Raw genomic sequence first — 17,438 nt, forward strand, 5'->3', positions numbered from 1 at the left:
CCAGTCTTTGTGGCATTAGTACTTACTTTAACAAAGGAAAACATGTGTTTCAAACAGGTTAAAGAGTCTAAGGGTGGGAATGTCCTGATGTGAAGCAACAGCTTGTCTACAGTTTTGGAGCCACAGATGAAATGAGGTACTGTATTCGTTTTGTAAACTGAGCCAAAGGAGAGTATATAAACTGAAAAAAGAACTGGGCCAAGGAAAAATATCAGTTGCTATTAGGTCTCGACAACATGAAGATACTTAATTCAGGGAAAAAGAAAGAAAAATGAAAGAATGTTTAATATTCAATGCAGGCCAGAGTCATCTACAAAATCTGTGTTAGTTTTGATATCAGCTACATACCTCAAAGTTTTATTATTTATTAATACTTAAGAAAATCTGTTTAATGGCATGAATGTAAACACAGGGAACAAGAGGCTGGTCAAATACCTTTCATTTTATTTTTATTTTTTGCCACTTGGTTACAATACTTTGTGCTTTACAGAGAAAAAATGCACATTCAGAGCTAAGATTCAGAATCTTGCAAAGCTAACCAGAAAGAAAAAGGAACGGCTTGTTTATGCGCTGGTATATGTTGCTTTAACAGCATCGCTGAAGGTTTATGTCAAAGGATGGTCGCACACAAGCATCACTTCATGCCTTTGGACTTTTGAGAGCTCCAGATTTCTTCGCACTCTCTGTTCACCACCAGTTTGCCGTCATCGGTCAGTTGAAGACGGCACATGTTGCACTTGGCAGAGTTGGCAGAGTTTGTGTGCCACTTAGGCGTGTCACACTTGTTGTACATGACCAGGTTGCAGTCAGCCTGCATGCACAGACGGACGGCGTCTGATCCTTCAGTGTCTGAAGTCCACAAAGGCTTCCAGCCATAGATGACAAAATTGCCATCACCCTGCAACCACAAAGAAATCACACATTAGATAACTGTCAGCACGCATGACTGGAAAACAAGGCTTTTATGAGCTTCTGAACTGAGAAAATTTGAAGTAGTCACCTGAAATATAGCTTTGTACTGCTTGTTGTTGGACACCAGGTAGTCTCCCCTCCGGAGCTCATCATTTTTGGACAAGAAGTTCCTGCTCATGATCCTGCAACACACAACAAAGTCAGAATTTTATTTGTGCACATCAATGAAACCTGTTCTTCTTACATTCATTTTTATCCAAAAACTTGATAACAATTGCAAACTTCTCTTCATTTGCAGATATTTAACAGAATGAGTTTATTTTAAAGTATACTTACAGGCTTGAATGTCTTCGACCAGTGAGAGTTCAGCAAATTCAGAGAGGTGATGTGTGAGAGGTAAAATTGACATTTTTATATACCACAGATGAGGGCGTGACAAAAAGTGAAAAGGGGGCTGAGAAAGGGGCAATAAGCCCTCCTTTTTACGCTTTTGTTCGTCTGACATTTAAAATTTGACAGACTATACTTTAATCGTTCTGACCTTTCCATCTTGGCAAATCAGTCAACATCTTTATATAGAAAAGTGTGATTATACAGCATGCAGCATTCAAGGTCATGCCTTCAGGGTCTTTACTAAGTACCTCTTCAACAAGTTTTGTCCTGTAAGGGCAAATCCTTTTCTAGGCAGCCCTGTGCTTTGAGTAATTTTAAGTAGTACTTTGAGTTAGCTACGTTAAGAATTTCCATTTCTGTCTTCTCACTCTTTTCTCTTAAGACTATAACATTAAAAAATACATGTAATCTGTGCAGTTTAACGGAAAAAAACCTGGCTGTCATTCTTACCTTTTTACATTTTTATTTTCCGGTTCTGTTCTGCTCAGTTGTTCAAGTAATACCAGGAATTTGGCCTGTAAAGAATCTGGATTTCTAACAAGTTTAAACAACACAGTAATGCATTGTTACGTTTCCTGGGTAATGCAACGGTTGGGTAATTTATTACACACACAGCTGTTTGACCTCTTTTTTATTATATGTCACACATGCAATGCAATGAGTTCAACAAGAAAAAAACACTTCTTTCACACGTTTATCACAAATGAGTGAGTGAATGATAAAAATTAAAGTGGAGTATGCATTTAACCAGTTAACTAATGGTTACTACAGATTTCTTTCCTTATAGCTTTCTGGATATATTTGAGCTGCAATGGGAAATCTATGCTTTCACAGCCAAAAGTGTAGGAGCGCCACTGTGGTAGACCATTTTTTTGTAGTGATCCTCCCTGGCTTTCTTCATCTCCTGAATCAAGAAAGAACACAAAAAGATGAATGTGTGAATATTATTCACACATAGAAAACTACACGGAAAGCTAAAAAATGTCCAGAGTTTTAAAAGTAAAATAGAGAGCAGAAGAACATCAAAAGCAAAAACATAGAAAAGGACAACAACCCAAAATGTTCTTATTACACATGAGTAATACTACCTCTGTGAATCTCGGTTTCTGGATACAGTGAACGTATGGGTTGGGTTGGGCTTCTATCTGTTCTCCTGATGTTTTGTAGCAAACTGCACAATCCATCAGAGGCTGTGGAGCAATGACAACATGAAGAGCATAACAGTGGTGCTGATGCTTTGATAGACGGTAAAGTTAACACTCCTTTTTTAAAAACACATTTGCTCACTCGATCATTCCTGTAGGGGCATCTCTGAGGGTCAGTCTCAGTTGTTCCTTTCGGACACCTGGTGGGTTTCAGGTGGAAGTGGTGGTAGAAGTATCTCATACCAAATCCACCCTGAAAGAGAACATAGGATAATTTTATGGGGAGCTACAAACACGTTGTTTGATACGTCTGTTCAGCTGATTTGTCAATGCAAATATCTTAACAGACAATCACATGGCAGCAACTGAATTGATGTAAACACTGCTGAGACAACCTACTAAAGTTCAAATAAAGCATTAGAAAGGGGAATTAAGTGAAACTAAATCTGGCATGGTTGTTGGTGCCAGACAGGCTGCTTTGAGTATTTTGGAAAATGCAGATCTGTTGGGATTTTCCAACACAACCATCTCTAGGGTTTACAACAACTGGTTTGAAAAAAAGAAACTATCCTGCAACCTCAACATTTAGATGAGACCATGGATCCATCCTGTCTTGTATCAAAAGGACAATGCACTGTGTGGACTTTGCATATTCTCCCCATGTCTGCGTGGGTTCTCTGCGGGTACTCTTGTTTCTCCCACTGTTTAAAGACATGCAGTTAGTGGGTTTGGGTGACTCTAAATTGCCCTAGTGAATGTTGTTGGGTTGTTTTGTTTGTCTTTCAGTGTTAGCCCAACATTAGGCTGCTGACCTTCCTCTTGCCCTATGCTAGCTTGGAAACCCCGCAACCCTGATAAGGATAAATGGAAGAGAATTGATGGATTGAAAAGGTCGAAAGCACGATGGTTAAGTGGAAACTGCATCTTGGACAGAAACAGCTGCATTATACTGCTAGGACAACTTCAGCTCTTTGCAAGTATCTGCACACAGCATGCTAACATTGAACTAGCCAGACAGGATGCTAACGTTAAGCTAGCCAAAAACCCAGAGTGATTTTAAAGTTGACTGAATGCCGACCCCAGCCCAGCAGCCAGACCCTGAACTTCAACAGGTAACAAACCAATGAGCAGTCAGCTGCCTCTTTTTCTAGCTGCTCATGTTTCTAAAGTTGATAGTTTTAAAGTCTCTGTGTGCTGTTTTTCATTTTTGCTTTGTGTTTTCAGCTTTGTGTTCGACTACACAGCAGGCAATTAATTTGCACAAATGTAATGTCTTTGATATACTGCCTAGTAATTGTGGTGACTCTCAAAATAGAGCCATCCCAATGAGAATCAATAAGTGGTAACAATAATTCTAACAAAATTATTGATTCGATAACAAAATCCTTATCATCTTTCTCATCCCTAATGGCTGATAAAGCCCATAAAATAAATGCAATAAACTGAATCTTTAATGTGTTTGTGTGGAAACAGCAGCCACAGAGAAAAGGTTCCACAGAGAAATCTGTTAGAAATGTAGTTTCTTGATGTAATTCCAGTTCAGTGTGCACAGCCCACTAACAGGCTTCAGAGCTTTTCTTTGGTTGTTTGTGATGGTCAGAATTTAATCTGCAGGGGCTGTGGCCTCCACTTCGCTCCACCTCCTAAACTATGAGACAGTTTCTGGAAAGAGGACACATGTCAGGATGCCAGGAGGCAGAATAAAAGTCCAAATAAATCTTCATGCGCAGAGGTCATGCAGAACAAGGCAAACAATCAAGGACTAAATTCCAAAAACAGCAAACTGATAAACAAGTAAGCAGGCCAAAGGGAACATAAGGGAACCAAGGACTACGAGGAAGACGTGATGAGTGTTATAAACACAAGTTAAATGGAAAACTGGCGTACTAAATAGTAGCATATGGGTAATTTAAAGCAACTGACAACACCTAACTACTGATTTTATTTTCTGTTTATTGCAGGTTATTATGCACAAGCTCATTTTCATCAAAGTTTGGAGAATAAAGAACATATTTGCCTGAAATAGCAGATAATCCACTGCAGCTGAGCCTCTTGGCTTGAAAGTACATCACCAGATAAATTGCACTTCCGCTGGTGACAGCCAGAGCTTTATTATGAGTGTGTGGAGATATCCACCAAATATCTCTCTGTTCTTCAGTATACGTGCAGGTACAGTAGCAATACTCAGCTGAAGTGATCAGCAGATCTGAGATAAAACCAGCTCTCCCCATAGCACCCTGCATCTCACCATTCACATGTCCCCACATGTACATCCTGATGTGAAATCCTACAACTTTTTACCAGATATACATCTTTTTTGATTGTAAATGGTAAATGGGCTGTTTCTTAAATTGTGCTTTTTTACTCTATTTGAGCACTCAGAGCACTCTATACAACAATACCTATTCAAAAAAGCATGTTTTATTCTATGCCTCTTCCTAACATTCATACACATTCACACCACAATGAATCCTTTATAGGGCAACTCTGGGTTTCTGTATCTTGCACAAGGACACTTTGGTATGCAGACTGTGAAAGGCTCCAGTGTTTGAAAGTTTCACATTCAACACTTTCAGTTTTAGCTAAACCTCCTCTGTAAGGCCTTATATTTGAAAAAGAAAGGAGTGAAAGCAGTCTTTAATGTGTACATTCTCACAGAGACACACCTCATCCTGTTTTTTTCTCTGCTGGAAACATTTTCCTCCCTGACATTTAACATCTTGCGTACAGATAGGAAAACAAGTATGAGCCAGAATTTCCCGGAGCAAGAGAGAGGAAAAGTGTGCCAAGTCAGTGTTAACTGAAAGCAGACTTTTGGGGTTTTTTCTCTTTTTAAGATTACAATTCAATGTTTGTCTTTTAAATTTAGGCTGAAAACATCCTGCACACATTTGGGAGAGTGTGGTCTTTATCTCACCCCATCAGTGACGCTACATGTTTTCAAAGTGGGTGTCATTATGAAACAAAAAAACCCAAAGAGCTTGTAAAAGAGCTAAAGCTAAAAGATGCTTACCTCAGTTTCTAACTTCCCCACAGTTTTCAGAAAGCGATAATGCTGTTGGACCCTAGCGTGGGTGCTGAGCTGTTGCATTGCCAGATCCACTCCTTTCTTGTAGATTTCAGGCAGACCATTGTAAGAATCCTGAGCTTCAGCAGAGTACAGCACAGCAACTGCACAAACCAAAAGCAGCAAGCCAGCAGCCATTTTTCTCTGAGTCTGGGAGGAGAGCAGCTTAGAGAATAAAGACCCGAGTTCAAAACAAGTCCTATTATGGCTCTGGGAATCACAAGTGAAACTAAAAACATTGATCATTGACAGACCAGCAGCCGTACTCACTATTTACTTAATATCCCACCCGCTTTCCTGTAACACTCAGGAGGTCATAGCTTAAAACTTTCCAACAGAAAACATGCTCAGTGCCAAAAGAGGACTTAGATTATTACAATCAAGCCATGGTTCACTGATTCAGATCCTGGAAACAAGCTAAGCATGTGGTGCCAAGCTTTTAGCACCAGGACAAATCTAAAGGTTAGCAGTAATTAGATGAAAAGTTTTATTTTCATTTCATTAGATGGCTCTTTGTTTTTACCAACAAAAAAATAAAACCTTTATTTCTGCCAGCAGAACACAAAACAGGCCTTGTGGTGGCTTCAAAACATGATGATCCTTGTTGGACATTGGTGGCAAAAGAAATCAAAGGCTCAGTACTCCAAAGAAAAGTACTTAAAATTCTGCTTAAATCAAAAAAAAAAAAAAAAAGTGAATGCACAGGTATTACAGAAAAATGTCCTTGTTAGTGTAGCAGAGCCAGTTTTACACACTTTATAAATATAGTTCCTTAAAAGGTTTCATGATAATACAGTTAAGGAGAAAAAAAAGCAGCAGTTTGTAAGCATTTTGTGGGGATTACATTATTTTTACATTATTTTTCTCCAGTAACCTCTTTGGGCCACAGTAGAAATCATGTGACAAGAGATCTAACTGAGAGACCTTTCAAGGGTTGATGGACCAAAAAGGTTGGGAAACACTGGTTTAACAAGTTCACGGATTAAATATTCTCTGTGTTTTTACAGTTTTTCTCAGTCGCTTTGGTGCTTTTCTCAGATCAGAATGAAAATTCTCAAAGCCATTAGTGCAACCTCCACAACATTTAGTCATTTGTGCACATCATAGTAGCAATTTCCCCTTCCTCTGAACAAATTGTAAATGCTCATGGACATGTATCAGTTGCTTTCATACAATTCTCTGCCGTCGACAACATTATCATTCGCTTATGTCATGTCAGTCAAAATGAACTATACTTTTAGATGCTGAATAGTCGTTCCCAATAAAACTAATAGTCTTCAATCATTGCATACAAAATTGGTGAATTAGTTTTTAAATGCTGAACTTCAGCTTTCACTGACGAGGAGGTGTGTGAAGTATCAGTTGTAATCAATGATAAGCCACTTGTTCACAGTCACTCATCAATCAATCCCATGAACCCTCAATTGGCAAGCATATATGAACCGAGCAGGACATAGTGTGTACCATTTCTACGATTCTGTGACACAGAAATGGAAGGTCAGCATCGTGGAAGAGGGGTGAGGATGCGGTGGGGACAAAACAGGGGAAGAGGGAGAAGACGCCAAATACATAGGCCGATTCCTAATGAAATTAGGGCAACACTTGTTGACCACGTTGTCAATCACGGCCTTACTGTTCTGTAAATAGTTTGAAATGTTTATTTTAAAAAAAAACACATTGGCTGCATTTTTAGGTAAACCGCTGCAAAAAACTTTGTTGTTTGCATAACTCAGTAACTTTTTTAAGAAGTAACTATATAATTAATTGCCCAACATTGGTCATTATTTACTGTATTTTGCAAACAGAGAGTTACTGGACTTTCTCCCAGACCACAGACTCATAATAAGTCAGAGCTTTATTTTTTTTTTTAAAAAAAGTTTTTTCAAAATTGGAGTTCAAGTTATTTTTACTTCCAATAGTGTTAAAATACTACACAGGTCATGAACAAGATTGTTTTACATTTTCATTGTAAGTGGGCTAAAGCACTTAATTAAAAGTCTAACATAAATGTAAATGCTGTAATTTGATTATTTTAATAAACCATGTAACTTGGATGGATTCGATGCTGGCATGACCACAGTGCACACGTCCAATGTTGCTCACAGTGGTCCAAGGGATCGCTCAGGGAGTTTGTGTGTTCGCTCAGACACATGAAAGATTAGAGAGAATATTGCTGCTCAGTCACCTGCTCAGCACTCTGTGGCTCCCACGCCGCCGCCTGTTCCTGCTGGAGGCCCAGAAGAGCCCCTCCAGCAACCTTTCTCATTCGCTGGGGGTTCAGGAGAACCTCTCCAGACTCGTGCCACGTCAGCTAGGGATTCTGGAGCGCCCTTCCAGCTGCCTGTCTCTGCTGAAGGGTCTGAGATTTGGGTTTGGGTCCTTTTCCTGCCTGCACACAGCCGTTTTATGACAAAACCTCAATGACCCAAAGCAACACTGTAAAGAAGACAGGGCCAAAATTCCTCCACAATGATGTCAGAGGCTGATAAAGTCAAACCAAAGATGATTACTTCAAGTTTTTGCTGCTAAACCTCGTTAAATTAGCACTTAGTATTTGCAATTAAAGTAAAAGAATTGGGGGGGGGTTCCAGTTTTTGTCACAGCTGCGGTGGCAGAGTGGTGAACGAAGGGCTCAAATGCAGGCACTAGCTTTGATGTGAGTAAGCTTTATTTTCAAAATGGTGAGAATACAGACTGAGCGAAGATGGGAAGGACAGAAACTAATATAAACCTAAACTGGCAAAAACTAAAGAAACAAACCTGAAACCATGAATCGCAGAAGAAAATGCAGAAATTATATGCAGAAAGATATGCAGGATAACACGCAGAGGTAACACAGATGGACCAGTCACAAGCAGAGGAAAACACAGGGCTTAAATATTCACAGGAGCAATCAGGGAATGGGAGACGGGGGGAATCAGAGCTGAAGAGACAAGGGCAAGGAAAACCAGACACAGCTACACACAGGAAAGGAACCATCAAAGTAAAATAGGAAATATAACAGTTACACCCAGACATGAGCTTAACACTAAGACATCAGACATGGGAACAGGGATCGAACACCGGAGCTCAAAACAGAAGCCAAACCCTAAGAACAAAAAAATCTTAAGAATTAACCCGAAACATAAGATAATAATAATTAAAACCAAAACCACTGAGTCCACAGACTCAGGACCATGACAGTTTTTTACCTTTTTTCTAAAAAAATATATTTTACTGTTCTGTTCTACCTAATTGCTGAAATAATGGCATGATGTTAAAAAGTGAAAACTTTCAGGATTCAGCCATGAGCCAGATCAGCTTAGGTAAGTGAAATGGTAGCCTGACCTGGGTTAGTATTTGAGTTATTATGGAATCTGATTTACTGGGATTTATTGTTATTACAGTATCTGCAGTCTTAATTAGTTAAACACCAAACCAGTGCAAACCAGGGCAGCTATCCATGACAAGGATTTTGGTCTCATCATGGAAATCTTGCAGACACTAATGCATTGTTGGTCGCTGACCCAATGTTTTGAGTTTGCTCTGGACTTATTATTCATCTCTTTGGAATCAAGAGATTTTCATGTTCTAGCTATGAATTCGTCTTGAGTTTAGTATTTCCTAATACCTCTGAGTTAGCTGTTGGTTCCTGTTTGATTATGTTAGTCACCTCTTTGTGCCCAGTTTGTCTCTTCTCTGTTTGGTCTTTCCGTGCCCTGTGTCTTTTGTTTTCTTGTTTCCCTCTCAAGTCCTGGTCCCTGTGTTTATCACTTCCTGTTCCCTTGATCATCTCTCTGTGTTTCATTCTTTTGTGTCAGTCATGTCTCCATGTCTGTTCCCTGTATCACATTTTCACATCTTGCTCTGTGTCTTATGTCCTGTTTTATTTAGATAGTCACTCGTTCATGTTCAGATTAGCTTCACCTGTCTCGTAAATAACACACACATCTGATTTTCTTTTCATTGTGTAGTAGAGAAAGCATACAATTATCATTATCTTCAACACATTTATCATTAGTAAGTAAATAGTAGCAATCAAAGTGACACTACAGTTGAGTATGCAAGCAACCACTTAACTAAGGTAACTTAGTAACTAAAATATTTTCTTACAGCTAAAAAAAACCATATATTTGTGCTGCAATGAGGAATTTATTTTTAGTTGGCAGTCAAAGCGAAAAGTGTAGGAGCGCCACTGTAGTAGATCATGTTTCTGTAGTGACCCAACCTGGTTTTCTTCATCTCCTGAATCAAGAAAGAACACATAAACACATTTGGTTATTCACACAAAGGAAACTAAACAAAGAGATCCAACTTTATTCCAAACCGATGAAGCCATTTCACCAGGCTCAATGGTTTGGGGGCCATCAGAAGAGCAGTTTGAGACAAAAAGATTGACTTATTGCAACATTTTTTTGATAACAGGTCAAATATCTAGGAAATTAATGTAGGAGAAGAACATAAAATGTAAGACACTTTTTAAACATTTACATTTGAGCAATAATACCTCTGTGAGTCTCTGTCTCTGGATGCAATGAACGTATGGCTCGGGTTTGCCTTTTATCTGGTTTGCTATTGCTTTGTAGCAAATGACACAATCCATCAGAAGCTGTGGAGCAATGGTGGGTTTCAGGAGAAAGTGGTGGTAGATGTATTTCCCGTCAAATCCACTCTGAAAGAAAAGCAGCAAGTCAATGGATTTGGGCAGGTAGACATGGTCAAGCAAACCTGCCAAAGTTCAAATTGAGCATCAGAAAGAAGACAGGGGAATTAAGCGACACTGAACATGGCATGATTGTTGGTGCCAGACAGGCTGGTCTATTTAAGAAACTACTCGTGTACTGGGATTTTGTGGTCGACGCATCACTGCAATACGGACCACTATATCTGAGGAATGTTTCAAGCAACTTGTTGAATCTATGCCATGAAGTTTTAAAGCACATCTGAAGGCAAAAAGGAGTCCAACCCAGAGAATGGATGCATGCTTACATTAATGCTTAAATTAATGAAATGTTTTTATAAGGTAAACACATTCAAATTCATGCAACCACAGAGAAAAAGTTCCACAAAGAAATCTGCCAGAAAAAAACTGTTACTCAACGTAACTCCAGGTCTATGCCCACAGCCCACTAACAGCCTACAGGGCTTTTCTTTGGTTGTTTGTGGTGGTCACACTTTAATCTGCAGGGGCTGTGGCCTCCATATGGCTCCACCTCCTAAAATATGAGACCGTTTCTGGAAAGAGGACCCAAGTGCAGGATGCCAGGAGGGAGAATAAAAGTCCAAATGAATCTTCATGTGCAGAGATCACGCAGAGGAAGACAAACAGTCAAGGGCCAAATTCCAAAATATATCACCGTGGTGAACTCAAAATATAGAACAGTGATTTTGACCGGTGCACAGAGGCTGTGATGCTCATGGTCAGTGTCCGACTACATCAAATGATTCAGAGACTAATTCATTTAATTCCACCTTAATAACAACTGAACACTGTCTATAGTATAAAGACAATATACAGTATACTACAGTAACAGTATTAAAGTGGGAAATGGCAGTCAGCCAAGATAGCTCATCAAGCTTATATCTTGTTGAACTCAGCTGTGTAAATCCACAAAGAGCAGCAGGTCAGCTGATCACAGTCTGTACACTAAGAAATTATTGGTTTTCCTCACACTGAGCCCCTACAGCCAGTTTTAGGTTTCCCCCACTTGCTGAATCCCACTTTAACCCCTTATTGTACTCATTTTCCTGTTTAGATGTAGAGTCAAATTCACCCTCTACAATGTAGGCAACACAAAATAGATATTTACTTTTTTACTTTGAGTGCATTTCGGAGCCTGGACCTTTTCACTTTTACTTTAGTAAAGAAGTTGATTCAGTATTTAATCTTTTACTGGAGTATTTTTTTCTGTATTTTTACTTAAGCAAAGAATGTCTCTACTTTTGCCACCTTTGGCTATTCTTAACTTTAATGTCTAATTATGCTGTCGTGGCTGTGCAACTCATTCATTATCTGCAGGAAGAAACGTGAAATCCTGCAAGTTTTCACCAAATACACATCAGTTTTGATTCTAATGAACAGCTGTGTGGAAACATCAGTCTGTTAAATAGCACTCCAGTCTTTGCACCTCATTATCTAAACATAAACTGTCAACAGTTTCAGTTTTATCAAACCTTTTTCTGTACAGCTGCTATTTGGCAAAAAAAAAAAGGAGAGAGGAAGAGAGAGAGGAAAGTGCGTCAAATCGGTGTTACCTGAAACCAACATTTCAAGTGTTTTTCTCTCTCTTTAACATTAGGATTTAACATTTGTCTTTTAAATTTTAGCTGTTTCTGTTCTTATGCAGACCTTTAGGAGACTGTTGACACAGTCGGTAAAGTTATCACACCTCATCAGTGAGGCAGCTACAGGTTTCATTAGAAAATAAAAGAAAAAGGGGAAGAGTTGGTGAAAGAGCAAACATCCAAACCAAAAAGATGCTTACCTCAGTTTCTAACTTGTCCACACTTTTCAAAAACTGATAACGGTGTCGGATCTTAGAATGAGTGGTGAGCTCTTGCCGTACCAGATTGACTCCTTTTTTGTAGATTTCAGGCAGCCCATTGTAAGGCCGCCAAGCTTCAGCAGAATACAGCACAGCCGCAGCACAAACCAAAAACAGCAAGCCAGCAGCCATATTTCTCCAAATGCGTGAGAAGAGCAGGGAAAACCAAGCACTGAGTGCAAACCAAGTTCTATTATAGGAGATTAAAACACACTCAGTGGGTAATATCACAGAAGACCACGGTTGTCAAATGAGAAGTTAGACTACATCCTAATGCATTATTACAATTAAGTCCTGGTTCACTAATCCAGATCCTGGAAACAAGCCCAACATGTGGTGACAAGCTTTTGGCACCAGGACAGGATATAAAGTTTAGCAGTAATTAGTACAAATTTTTTTTGTTTCGACTTCATTGGATGGCTCTTTGTTGTCACCTGCACCAAAAAACAGTTGTATTTGGGCCAGGAAAGCAAATGGGATGGTCATTTAAATATTTTATTTCCATGAAATGAAAACTCGTGAAGATTTCAGAGTCAAACATAGGCCTTATGAACACTTAACAAACGTTGATCCATGTATAGTGCATCCAGAAAACATTCACAGTGCGTCACTTGTTCCACATTTTACAGCGTTATTCCAAAATGGATTGAACACATTTTCCACTTCAAAATTCCACACAAAAAAATGACAAAGTGAAAAAAGTTTGCATGTAAATTTTTGCAAATGTATGTACTAATATGTACCTTATGTACTCTCAGCCTTTGCTTAATATTCTGCTGAAGCACATTTGCAGCAATTACCTTTGCTGCAATTATCTTTCTTGTTGCTTGTTTGAAAATAAAATTTGGCCTGTAAAGAATCTGAATTTCCAACAAATATAAACAACACAGTCATGCATTGTTGTTGGGTAATGCAACAGAGGGGTGACTTATTGCACACACAATGCTGTTTTACTCTTTTTATTTCATGTAACACATGGAATACATTTAGTTTAAAAGGAAAGAAGCCTCCTTTCACGTGTTTATCACAAGTGAGTAAGTGAATATTAAAAAAGTGACACTACAGATGAGTATACATGCAACCTCTTAACTAAGGTAATTAAAGATTGCCTTTATAGTTTTGTGGATATATTTGTGCTGCAATTAGGATCTTATTAGCCGCTAGTACGAGACAAAAGTGTAGGAGAGCCCGTGTGGTAGATCATCTCTCTGTAGTGCTGCAGCCTGGCTTGCTTCATCTCCTGAATAAAGATAGAACACAAAAAGATGTCTGGTGATTATTCACACTCAGAAAACTAAACAGACACCACAGACCATCCAGATCTAATCTAGGTTTTTGAGCCATCAACAGCAAAAAAAAAAAAAAAAAAAGGTTTATGCAGCAAAAAGTATAAAATGTAAGAAAAAAAAAAGAATTTTTTTAAACACATGAGTAAAATTACCTCTGTGAGTCTCGGTCTCTGGATACAGTGAACATATGGATTGGGTTCATCTTGTATCTGGTCTTCAAATGCTTTGAAGCAAATTGCACAATCCATCAGAGGCTGTGGAGCAATGACAACATAAAGAGCTTTAGTTCTGATAGGCAATAAAAAAGGCAACTTTTTTTTTTTAATGTTAGCATTCGCTCACTCGATCATTCCTGAAGGGGCATCTCTGAGGGTCAGTCTCAGTTGTTCCTTTCGGACACTTGGTGGGTCTCAGGTGAACGTGATGGAACAAGTATTTCACACGAAATACATCCTGAAAGAAATAGAGGTAAATTTTATGAGGTGCAATTGCAACATGGACTAAAACCTAGCAGGTTTCATCGCTGATTTTTCTGTAGTAGTCAGCTCACGCAAAGCACTGCAGAGGTCATGTACAGGAAGGCAACAATTATGGGCCAAATTGCAAAAACAGTCTGAGAAAGTGGTAAACAAGCAAGAAGACTACAGTAATAGGAAACACTTTAGCTTTAGTATGTTTCAGGCTTACTAAATCCACTGCAGCTGTGCCCCTTGGCGTGCATCAACAGATAAACAGATACATGTTTACTGTATGAGCCCCTGCGTAATTATGAGTGTCTGTAGATACGTAGCAAACATCACTGTCTTCTTGGCAACAATACTCAGCTGAAGTCATCAGCAGATCTGGGGAGCCGGGGATGAAATCTGCTGCAGTTCAGTTATCTTTCTTACTCTCTCAGTCTCACATCTGTACACTCTTTGTTGGTTTTGTTTAGTCTGTTTGGCCCCCAAAGTACCCTGCATCTTACCTTACACATGCAGCCACATGTACACCACTCATACCCCTGATATCAGTCTAAAAATCCAACATGATTTTTGCCCCATTCAGATTTGTTGCATTTTCAAAGTGTTCCTTTAATTTTTTGAGCAGACTGTAACTGTTTTGTTTTTCTGCACATAAATCTAAATGCTTGTGAATGTTTTAAGTTTCAAAGTTCACATAATCCAATAGAGATGGGAAAACAAGTTTGAACCTGAATTCTCCGGAGCCACAGAGAACTGCGGCTGAAAGCACTGAAAGCAGAATTTAAAGTATTTTTCTCTTTATTAACATAATTCAATGTTGTCTTTTAAGTTTTAGCTAGAAACATTTATGTTCTTCAGCAGAGCTTTAGAAGACTGTTGCTGTAATCAGCAAGGCTATCTCACCCTATTACAGATCTGATACTGATGTTTTTATACAGAATGTTAAGCAAAAACACTGATAACACTGATTCTGGTCAAGAGTTTTCAAAAGAGTCGACAGCCAAATCTAAATGATGCTTACCTCCTGTTCTAACTTCTCCACAGTTCTCAAAAAGCGATAATGGTTTTGGACCTTATCGAGGGTGCTGAGCTGTTTTATTGCCAGATCCACTCCTTTCTTGTAGATTTCAGGCAGACCATTGTAAGAATCCTGAGCTTTGGTGGAGTACAGCACAGCAACTGCACAAACCAAAAGCAGCAAGCCGGCAGCCATGTTTCTCTGAGTCTGGGAGGAGAGCAGGGCAGCTTGGAGAATAAAGACCCGCGTTCAAAACAAGTCCTTTTATGGCTTTAGGAATGACAAGTGAAACTAAACATACCTATCAACAACAGACCAGCTGCACTCACTGTTTATATCCCCCAGTTTCCTGTAATACCCAGGAGGCCACAGACTAAAACTTTCAGATGGAAAACATGGTCAATGTCATAATAAGAATTTGTTCTTACAATAACTAACTTATCCAGAATACGATCTAAAGTGTGATTAAAGCTGTGGATTAGCTCATTGACAATCTAATGATACATTTAAAGACGACCATCTTCAGCTTTTATGCTCTAGGAGCAGAAACATTCTCTGCAGGGATGGGGTTACATAACACCTGGGGATGCTTACGTAACAACTTCATTTCAATGAAACCACAACTCATAAACATTTGTTAGTCACACACATTGCAGCAAATTATCACAGCAAAGAAAACTCATTTCATTCTACTTAAACCAAAGAAAAAGTAAATGCACAGGTATTACACTGTTGTAGCCGTATATACTACATAGATCAGAGTTCCCAAAGAGGCTTCATAATAATATAGTAAAGGAGAGAAGTAACAAATGTTTATAAACATTTTATGGGGATTAGATTGCTTTTATCCAGTAACTTTTCTGGACCACAAATGACACCATGTGACAAGAGGCCCCACTGAGGGACCTTTCAAAGGCTCGTGGGCTAAAAAGATTGAGAAGTACTGGTTTAATAACTTGCCAATATCCTCTGTTTTAAATGCAAAACTTTAACATCAAGAATAATGACTAGTTGAACAGTTCAGAAGATTAAATACATGTCATCAGATCAATAGAGTGGAAAAAAGTGAAATAATCGTCACTGTTCTGACAGAATAATTTATTTATGCATTTATTTATATTTATAGTTTTGCCTGTTGTTACCACCACAGTGGGTTTTAAAAATAATAAAAGTAAGATGTGATCAAAGGACAGACTTCTAGCTTTAATTCAGAGGCTCTAATAAAAGTTTTATATTACCTGTTTATGAATTAGAGCCATTTTTATACACAGTCCCCCTCCCCCCCCCCCCCCCCCCCCCCCCCCCCCATTTTCAGAGAGTTAAAAAATAATCAGATAGAAGTAAAGCAGATAAAATTTTGGATTCAAAGTTTATTAGAATATAAAAAGAATGCATACATTTACTTAGCAAGGGAGCTAGGAAGGTTGCATTTGAATGAAATATGTTCCTCACATGATGAATGCCTCTCAGAGTGAATAATAGAATATATAATAATAGTTTAATAACATTTCAAAAGACAAGATGCAAACATCATACGTACATCTACCAAACTACAGAAAGGTTAAGTGCAGACTGACAAGAATTTACCTGTCTGATTGTAGTTTTTTAGATATTTTCAGAAGCAAAGACACTAAATGCTGCATGTTTTCTAACAAAACTTTCACTCTTTGCCTGTTGATCCCAGAAGAACTGTTGACCCGCTGCTGTATCCCAGTGTATTGCAGTGCTCCAGTCTGCCTGCTGTCATTGCCTGCCATTCATAACCAAGTAAAGATAAACATGTTTATCATTGCAGTGCGGTTTCATCACTTATGACAGGCCACAGTTAGAACTTTGGGAGAGACTGTATTAAAGGTAAAGCAGGAGATACTGACTTGTGTGATGGCCGGTTTACGGAGGCAGTGAATATACGGTTTGGGCTCTGGTTCGATTTCTCCTCTGTGCATTTTGTAGCAGGCTGCACAGTCCATCAGCGGCTGCATGAATGCAGAAGAGCAAAACAGCATAGACAAGTTAGGGCAGGCCATTATCCTCACATTCCACAGTCCTGAGCCGAGTAACTTGCCAAAAACTTACTCTGTCGTTTCTAGGCTCACACGCTGAGGAGTCAGTGGTCCCTTTTTCACAAGTGGTGGCTTTAAGGTAGAAGTGGTGATAGAAGAAGCTTACATCAAAACCCATCTGAGAAGAAAGAAGCAAAGCAACCCAGATGAGTTTTAGTTCATGAAAGCATCATATTCTTTGTTGCTTATAGCACATTTCCTGATGATTTTAATCCAAATACACCATAAACCATAAACTAATAACCAGGTCTTACAAAATAAATGATAAAAATTGAGCAATAAAACTGGATTTGCTGTTCAGTACCTCATAGTCCGACTTTGAGACACTTCTTAAGAAGACATAATGATCTTGGATTCCAGCGAGAGAGTGGAGCTTCGCTAAGGCCAGATCTACTCCTTTCCTATACGTTTCAGGGAGTTCCTGTGCATTCGAGGACAAGAAGAAAGCTCCGACGCTGAACAGCCAAACCAACAGAGCAGCCATTGTTCTCCTTGTGGCCATAAGAGTGAGGGTGATGTGGAAAGAGCAACAGACCACCCCCTTCTGTACTGTTTACTCAAAG

General features: G+C 39.0%; 5 protein-coding genes across 5 annotated transcripts; all 5 read right to left on the reverse strand.

The window, feature by feature from the left end:
• Window positions 1–424: 424 nt before the first annotated feature.
• LOC146701785 (B-type lectin plumieribetin-like) lies at window positions 425–1,843 on the reverse strand. Its single transcript, XM_085468157.1, has 3 exons — window positions 1,249–1,843; window positions 1,001–1,094; window positions 425–898 (listed from the first exon to the last, which is right to left on the reverse strand). The coding sequence occupies exons 2-3, from the start codon at window positions 1,088–1,090 to the stop codon at window positions 635–637; spliced, it is 354 nt and encodes a 117-aa protein (XP_085324283.1). The 5' UTR covers window positions 1,091–1,094; window positions 1,249–1,843; the 3' UTR covers window positions 425–634.
• A 76-nt stretch (window positions 1,844–1,919) lies between these two features.
• LOC146701786 (uncharacterized) lies at window positions 1,920–5,783 on the reverse strand. Its single transcript, XM_085468154.1, has 4 exons — window positions 5,464–5,783; window positions 2,593–2,703; window positions 2,394–2,495; window positions 1,920–2,209 (listed from the first exon to the last, which is right to left on the reverse strand). The coding sequence occupies exons 1-4, from the start codon at window positions 5,761–5,763 to the stop codon at window positions 2,126–2,128; spliced, it is 597 nt and encodes a 198-aa protein (XP_085324280.1). The 5' UTR covers window positions 5,764–5,783; the 3' UTR covers window positions 1,920–2,125.
• A 2,366-nt stretch (window positions 5,784–8,149) lies between these two features.
• LOC146701787 (uncharacterized) lies at window positions 8,150–12,209 on the reverse strand. The gene is made up of 3 exons (XM_085468159.1): window positions 11,982–12,209; window positions 10,004–10,168; window positions 8,150–9,741 (listed from the first exon to the last, which is right to left on the reverse strand). The coding sequence occupies exons 1-3, from the start codon at window positions 12,171–12,173 to the stop codon at window positions 9,655–9,657; spliced, it is 444 nt and encodes a 147-aa protein (XP_085324285.1). The 5' UTR covers window positions 12,174–12,209; the 3' UTR covers window positions 8,150–9,654.
• A 775-nt stretch (window positions 12,210–12,984) lies between these two features.
• On the reverse strand, window positions 12,985–15,061 carry LOC146701788 (uncharacterized). The gene is made up of 4 exons (XM_085468156.1): window positions 14,816–15,061; window positions 13,673–13,783; window positions 13,483–13,584; window positions 12,985–13,281 (listed from the first exon to the last, which is right to left on the reverse strand). Exons 1-4 carry the CDS (start codon window positions 15,005–15,007, stop codon window positions 13,195–13,197), a joined length of 492 nt encoding a protein of 163 aa, XP_085324282.1. The 5' UTR covers window positions 15,008–15,061; the 3' UTR covers window positions 12,985–13,194.
• A 1,101-nt stretch (window positions 15,062–16,162) lies between these two features.
• On the reverse strand, window positions 16,163–17,438 carry LOC146701789 (uncharacterized). Its single transcript, XM_085468155.1, has 4 exons — window positions 17,180–17,438; window positions 16,889–16,993; window positions 16,687–16,788; window positions 16,163–16,562 (listed from the first exon to the last, which is right to left on the reverse strand). Exons 1-4 carry the CDS (start codon window positions 17,375–17,377, stop codon window positions 16,473–16,475), a joined length of 495 nt encoding a protein of 164 aa, XP_085324281.1. The 5' UTR covers window positions 17,378–17,438; the 3' UTR covers window positions 16,163–16,472.

The sequence above is a fragment of the Copadichromis virginalis genome, linkage group LG9, assembly GCF_057382275.1.
Source record: "Copadichromis virginalis isolate Kocher_CV1m ecotype Utaka linkage group LG9, C_Virginalis_male_GT1.1, whole genome shotgun sequence".
NCBI classification, from domain to species: domain Eukaryota; kingdom Metazoa; phylum Chordata; class Actinopteri; order Cichliformes; family Cichlidae; genus Copadichromis; species Copadichromis virginalis.

Coding starts and splice junctions, on each gene's coding strand:
- LOC146701785 (XM_085468157.1), bottom strand. CDS start 1,090: ATGAGCAGGAACTTCTTGTCCAAAAATGATGAGCTCCGGAGGGGAGAC. Junction 899..1,000: donor AGTACAAAGCTATATTTCAG/GTGACTACTTCA, acceptor TTGTGGTTGCAG/GGTGATGGCAATTTTGTCAT.
- LOC146701789 (XM_085468155.1), bottom strand. CDS start 17,377: ATGGCCACAAGGAGAACAATGGCTGCTCTGTTGGTTTGGCTGTTCAGC. Junction 16,994..17,179: donor TCTCAAAGTCGGACTATGAG/GTACTGAACAGC, acceptor CTTTCTTCTCAG/ATGGGTTTTGATGTAAGCTT. Junction 16,789..16,888: donor GTGAGCCTAGAAACGACAGA/GTAAGTTTTTGG, acceptor GCATTCATGCAG/CCGCTGATGGACTGTGCAGC.
- LOC146701787 (XM_085468159.1), bottom strand. CDS start 12,173: ATGGCTGCTGGCTTGCTGTTTTTGGTTTGTGCTGCGGCTGTGCTGTAT. Junction 10,169..11,981: donor TGGACAAGTTAGAAACTGAG/GTAAGCATCTTT, acceptor CTTTTCTTTCAG/AGTGGATTTGACGGGAAATA. Junction 9,742..10,003: donor AGAGACAGAGACTCACAGAG/GTATTATTGCTC, acceptor TTCTTGATTCAG/GAGATGAAGAAAACCAGGTT.
- LOC146701786 (XM_085468154.1), bottom strand. CDS start 5,763: ATGATCAATGTTTTTAGTTTCACTTGTGATTCCCAGAGCCATAATAGG. Junction 2,704..5,463: donor TGGGGAAGTTAGAAACTGAG/GTAAGCATCTTT, acceptor GTTCTCTTTCAG/GGTGGATTTGGTATGAGATA. Junction 2,496..2,592: donor GCCCCTACAGGAATGATCGA/GTGAGCAAATGT, acceptor ATTGCTCCACAG/CCTCTGATGGATTGTGCAGT.
- LOC146701788 (XM_085468156.1), bottom strand. CDS start 15,007: ATGGCTGCCGGCTTGCTGCTTTTGGTTTGTGCAGTTGCTGTGCTGTAC. Junction 13,784..14,815: donor TGGAGAAGTTAGAACAGGAG/GTAAGCATCATT, acceptor TATTTCTTTCAG/GATGTATTTCGTGTGAAATA. Junction 13,282..13,482: donor AGAGACCGAGACTCACAGAG/GTAATTTTACTC, acceptor ATCTTTATTCAG/GAGATGAAGCAAGCCAGGCT.